General features: G+C 43.3%; 1 protein-coding gene across 1 annotated transcript in view; it reads right to left on the reverse strand.

Moving 5' to 3' along the window:
- Positions 1-926: 926 nt before the first annotated feature.
- Positions 927-5,975, reverse strand: part of PHALS_00640 (Beta-tubulin folding cofactor D) — a gene marked incomplete at both ends in the record, with an annotated part of 5,521 nt that continues 472 nt past the window's right edge. The window contains 6 exons of the mRNA XM_024718323.1: positions 927-1,014; positions 1,083-1,153; positions 1,206-1,253; positions 1,312-2,070; positions 2,142-5,108; positions 5,172-5,329. Of these exons, the coding sequence (XP_024586869.1) occupies positions 927-1,014; positions 1,083-1,153; positions 1,206-1,253; positions 1,312-2,070; positions 2,142-5,108; positions 5,172-5,329 (4,091 nt within the window). The remainder of the gene's footprint in view (positions 1,015-1,082; positions 1,154-1,205; positions 1,254-1,311; positions 2,071-2,141; positions 5,109-5,171; positions 5,330-5,975) is intronic.

The following is a 5,975-nucleotide window of genomic DNA, read 5'->3' on the forward strand; positions in this document are numbered from 1 at the left end:
AAATGTTTTCCGATTACATGGCTCTCAAGCCATGTACCTAGTAGCTGTGGTGTATGCCACACCACAGCTCCCTTGGGAGAGTGACGGGTCACTCTCTATTACATGACTCTCAAGCCATGTACCCATCTAGTAACTGTGGTGTATGCCACACCACAGCTCCCTTGGGAGAGTGACGGGTCACTCTCATGTAACCCGTCATGTACGATATACAATCATATACAATAAGAAACAATCGTACGGAATCAAACTGTACCTGGTTTTTCATAAGTACCCAAGTATCGATATTAATGTTGGTGAAGTTACAAAGTTTGTTACCGCACTCAGACAATAAAGACAGATTTATTATACGAGACAGTAATTCGTCAAATTGATGAATCAAAGTATCAAAGTACATATATTTACGATGTATAGCCGAACGAGGATAACTAGTAAGTTATCGGCCAAGCGTATCGCATGATCGAGCCATATCACGTTTCGATGCGGACGACTGAAGGCGGTTCTAGCTCGTACTTGTTGCATGCTCCTTATTTAGTGATCGCGAGATCAATTTGTGGGTTGCGCGTAAGCGAACGGTCTCACATCAAAGAAGTTTTGGCAGCTCGTTAAATTGGGTAATCTTCAACCATCACAACAAGCTAATCTAGATGATTCCAACACTAAAATAACGTGTGAGAGGATGCGCTCAGAACTTGACGAAGGTAATATTAAATCACCTCAGAAGCCGGATTTATTTTAACAAGATCACAACAACATCTGTTTGTTACATAAATATGTACCACAAACGTTGCAAACAAGGCCACCACAATGAATCAGAAAGCTAGAGAGTCCTGTGGTCAGGTATTTACGTAATTAATACGTACAAGACAATGGTAATTGACATATTAAGAACCTTGCTTTCTTACATATCAGAAGCCAACTAGATAAAGCTAATAACCCGATTCCTTGATAAAATGTTTGAAACCTGTGTCGTCTTCAAGAGTAGGCACTACTGTCTTTAAACTTGCAGGAATAGAACTGTTGTATGCATTAGTCTGGTCAGAGTCATGAAGTGTGAAGTTAAATTAAAAAGAAAGACAGCTTACTCTTTTTTTGAAGGCAAGTCCATGCCTAAAAGCAATAAAAGTTTCTTCCGAATGAGGCGCACGTGAACAATCTAGCAAATCGCACCGATGAGTAACTTTTTTTGCATGATATTTACGACTTACCGAAGCCTCCCATGCTGTATTGCTCAAGATTTCAACAACTGTGTCGTACTAACAAGCAACATGTCAAATTAGTGGTGATATAAACTTTCTTCGCAGTATAACAAACCTTTTCGCCATCAATTACATTTTCGTGAAGAAGCAATCGCGTGTACAATTTTGCTGCAGTAAGTTGGCGCACCTTGGGAAATTTGTGCCCTAAAAAGAGCACTAAAGCGCGCAAACTTTTCGTTTCTGTCCCTGGATCGCTTGGAAGCAAACCAATCAGCACATATATCGCTGCACTAAGCTTCGGAACCAATGTGCACTTTTGAATTGCATTGCACAGCTCCTTGTACAATTGCTCTCCAAAGTCTGAAGCAATAGTGTCATTTTCATCGTCTTGGCGCTTCTGGAATAAAAATTGCAACAAATTTGACTCTAGCAGCAAAGCCAAAGTCTTCATTATAGGAACCGCGATGCGATCATCGCGATGATGGCGCTTCAGTAGCGTCAAAAGAAAAAAGCTAAAACGATTTAAAACACCATAATGCTTTGCAAGTAGGTGTTTACGCATCCACTCAAATAAAGCGCTCTTTGAAGCTTTCGTCACGCTTTCGGTTAAACCACCCACACTTATGACGAGACCAGCTGTGACTTCCTCCAGAAATTCTGGAATATCCATCATCTGCACAACCAAAGGAAAGGTGTCATTGGCCATGGACCAATTAACCTCTAGATTTAAAGGGAAGATTTTTTCGAGCTGAACACGGCCGGGAATGCCATCCACCCGAGGAACAGTTGAATGGAGCAATCGAAACAAGATACTCCCAGCCGTCATTCTCATAGTATCCAGCTTCTCTGCTAATTGTTTTGCCAGCACTGTACACTATGTCGACGAGTAGAGAGGAAATCAAAATTAGTTGCTAGATTGGGTATTGAGTTGCATGAATAGCTTACGATTGAGCTGACAAGATGTGGCGACATTCGTCGAATAAACGGCATGTCAAGGACTGGGAAAGTAGCTGAGTGATCTTCTGCAAATTTTAACCGAGTCGCAAGATTGGGAACTACAGAATTGTACTCGCAGCTTACTTCAGGGTCTGCACTTGAGCTCACGATCAAGCTCTTCGCATGAATCAGCCCCACTCCTTCTGGACTAAAGTAATAGTAACCTAGGGTGGGCTTCTCAAACTTTACATAGCATACTGAGTCAGCTTTGTTTATTTCATCGGTCTTCCATTTTTGTCTGAATAACTTGTCTACAATGACACCTGATCCATAAGCTGTCTGAACTCGCGTACCAATTATATGGCCGTCATTGTTTTGTGCGGGTGAGTTTACATCAAGAAGCAACTTCTCAAGTCCCAACATTGCCGCTTTACGGACCCAAGAGCCGACATCTCCACGCTCATCAAGACGATAATCTAGTTGAATACATCGGACAAGAGTTGAAACGACCTCATCTTCCATACCATTGAAGTCAAGCTCGTCTGGCGGTCGAGAACTAAGATTAACTAGTGCTTGCACAGCCGCCACTCGACTTCCAGGATCCTCGTCTTCACGCGGATGCTCCTGAATTAATGCAGATTGAATAACGACATCTAAAACTTCCTTGACACAAGGTTGAACGAGTTCCTTGGCGGCAACTCCAACAGCGCGCAAATACCCTTGTCTAGCTGCAACGCATGGATTTGGAATGCGAGCAACAGCACAATTTTCCTTTGAAGTCACCATGATGCCAGAGTTGATGTATCGAGGTATAATTCCTTGCATGTGATAAACATGCGAAGGAGTACCCTTTTGAAATACTTTATGGCAGTATTGAGTCGTGAAAGCACTAAATGCATCGATTGCTGCATCGCGTACTCTTTCATTTGGGTGAACAAAACATTCTTCCAGTAATGATAGATACTTTTTCATATGAGCAAATCCCAAACTCAGTCGACAGGTTGATATTACTTCAATCACATTGCAGACTGCACTTCGAATCATTTCACCACCGCGACCGCGAAACAAACGCCGATTTTCAATTTCAATGGGCAGCATTTTCATCTTTTTCTGTACCTCTCCATCGATGTTAGCGGGTAAGAGTCTTAAGTTTGCTAACAACTCAGCACTACTCATCAGAGCGCCATGTCTGACAATTACTTCGACATTTGGTGAAAGAGCAAGTGTCATAATTCGAGGAAAAACCTCCATCATGACATGTGGTGGATCCAACGCACCAATTTTCCCCAAAGCAGCAGCGGCTAAAGTTCGGATTTGAGCATCCCAGTGCACAATTTTTATGGCAACAAGATGCTCCAGCAATGCGTATCGATAGTCCGGATACTTTGCAACAAAGACGCTGACGTCTAAGTAGGCATGACGCAAATTCGCTATAGAGAAATAGTCGGCTTTTGTCAGCAAGTCAATACCATTCGGAAAGTTTGTGCGTCCTTGTCGTCCTATATTTTCTTGAAATGCTGCCGATGAAGCTCGACGACAGTTAAGTTCGCGATCAAATACACAATTTACAAGCATCGCTGGTGCTAAGACTTGTTGAAGCCAAGGCAATAGCAGCGAAGGCTCGTATGCACGTGCAAACGACCAGCACGCATAACAAGCAGCATCGCGCACATGAGAGCCTATACTATACGTGCCTTTGCGAATGTCGTAGGTTAAAGCATTTGCTACACAGTCCACTGCGTCTGGAAGACGTTGCGGGAGTAAGACTCCGCGACGAGCGAGTTCGGCCAGTGCCAAGCTGGCCCCATGCCAAGCACCATCATCCTCTGTTGCCACAAAAAGTTCAAGCACGGACTGAACAATATCGTCCGCATATTTGTATGGCAAACGTCCAGTTATTCGTCCGATTCCCTTGGCAGCCGACCATCGTACTACTGTGTCTCTATCTCGTAAGCCACACAAAAGAGCTTCTACTATCTGCTCCAGCTCTTCTACCACTTCAAAAGCGTCATCATCGTCATCATCGACCAAATCTACTGAACGACTGATTGTAGATGTGACATTGTTACCAGTGGCCAGGCTAAAGGATAGCATGTTCAGCTCTAGGGATCGTAATCCGCGACTATAGCGCCACGATCGCACCTTTGGAGGTAGATATAATAAGCCTAGACGTTGCACTAATTTGACGCTGAGTTTACGATGCAACGTGCTGCTGTTTGGACGGTCTGATCTTCCGCAATTTTCAGTAAGATGAGCAATTAACTTCATGACAGAAATAAAATAGATTCGACTGGCTATGATGTGCTGTTCACGAGGAGAATTTTTCGCAATATGAGCCAAACATAGCATAATTCCTGTCACTTTGAACTGCAGCAAACGCATATCATTTCCCTCGGACGCACTTTGAAGCTCTCGATTCGCCCAGTTTAAAAATCGTGTTAAAGCATGCTGCTCCATATCTGGTCGACTCAGTAGTCGTGATAAACACACTGCCGCTGCTTCCTGCGTCAACCCTGGATCACTGAGATAATTTTTACAAAGCGTGACAATATTTGACACAAGCGAAATCGTTCCACTAGTATGCTCGCCTGCTGAAGACGAATCGATTGTGTTTAAATCAAAAGGCACGAGGCACAACATTGAGAGCCAAAGCAACAGCACGTAGCGTGTCTCCCATACCGAGTGATCAGTTTGGTCCTGTGATTGCAACAACTGCAGTGTGGGCTCAAAATCACTTACTTCGTGAGAAAGTAGCTTGATAACTGTCTTGTAGCCTCGCACCTTGCACAATTGGTAAACAATTTGGAAAAGTTTATGCAGTCTCGGATCTCGATAAACTTGACAAGGGAAAACCACTCTCTTTCTGGCTTCAATTGTCCTTTCGGCCATCACGCGCTTGATCTCTGTTACTAAAGGATCTAGCATTTCACGCAGATATGGATCTAGTAGATGCGAGTGCTCCAAATACTTGTCCAGCTATGAATAAAGACGGAGTTTTGTAATCAATTTAAGAAACGATTGTAGGCAATGCCAACGTACGATCGTTAAGACGGTAGCATGAGCTGTTAAAAACTCGCGGTCAACATCACTCTTTTGCGTCGGAAATTGAATCTGAATCAATTTTCTAAGTAGCTCACGCACTTGGTCGCGCTCTTCAAAAAAATGCTGCTCGCTGCAGCTCTCGCTTTCCGGAACCGCTGGCATTCGATACACGTGTTTTACTTCAAGCAAAGTTTTATTGGTGGAATAACGCCATCAAAACTAATTTTTAATGGTGTACACTTTTCAGAAAAAACTGCAAAGAAAAGCTAAAAGACAAAAAAATGGAATTCCTACCTCAACATTTGGTGTTGAAATCTGTTTAGATTGGCCTCAAGCCCAACCTCTCTGCGTCTGTTACTGCCGACACTTTGTGCAGCTGCGCTGCCGTAGGTCTTTCGCTCAGAGGAAGCTAAGCTAAGGTTATCGACCTTACGTTCTATACTAGAACTGTAGCGGATCGCAATCCGCTTACTCCAAGAGTAACACAACCTTAACCCAAGGCAAGTGAACTCCTTTGCTTAAAATGAAACCTGTATCTCTTTGTTTTATTTGCGGCAGAGCCGCCTATATCTAAATCTATAGGTTTTCTAATCAAATAGTAAAACCTAATCAATATGCATAACTACTGGCAGTCAGTCACGTAGTGGCTTTTTGTTATGGTGTAGCCAAACCATTGTGTGGTCAGACCATCTTGTGTGACCCACCCTTTCATAACAGGGTACGTGTAACCTCGTCACACTCTTCCCCATCACAATTGTGAGCACCCACAATTCACATTTAACTGTCGCCTCGTACAAGGCT

This window comes from Plasmopara halstedii (assembly GCF_900000015.1).
Source record: "Plasmopara halstedii genome assembly, contig: Scaffold_117, whole genome shotgun sequence".
NCBI classification, from domain to species: domain Eukaryota; phylum Oomycota; class Peronosporomycetes; order Peronosporales; family Peronosporaceae; genus Plasmopara; species Plasmopara halstedii.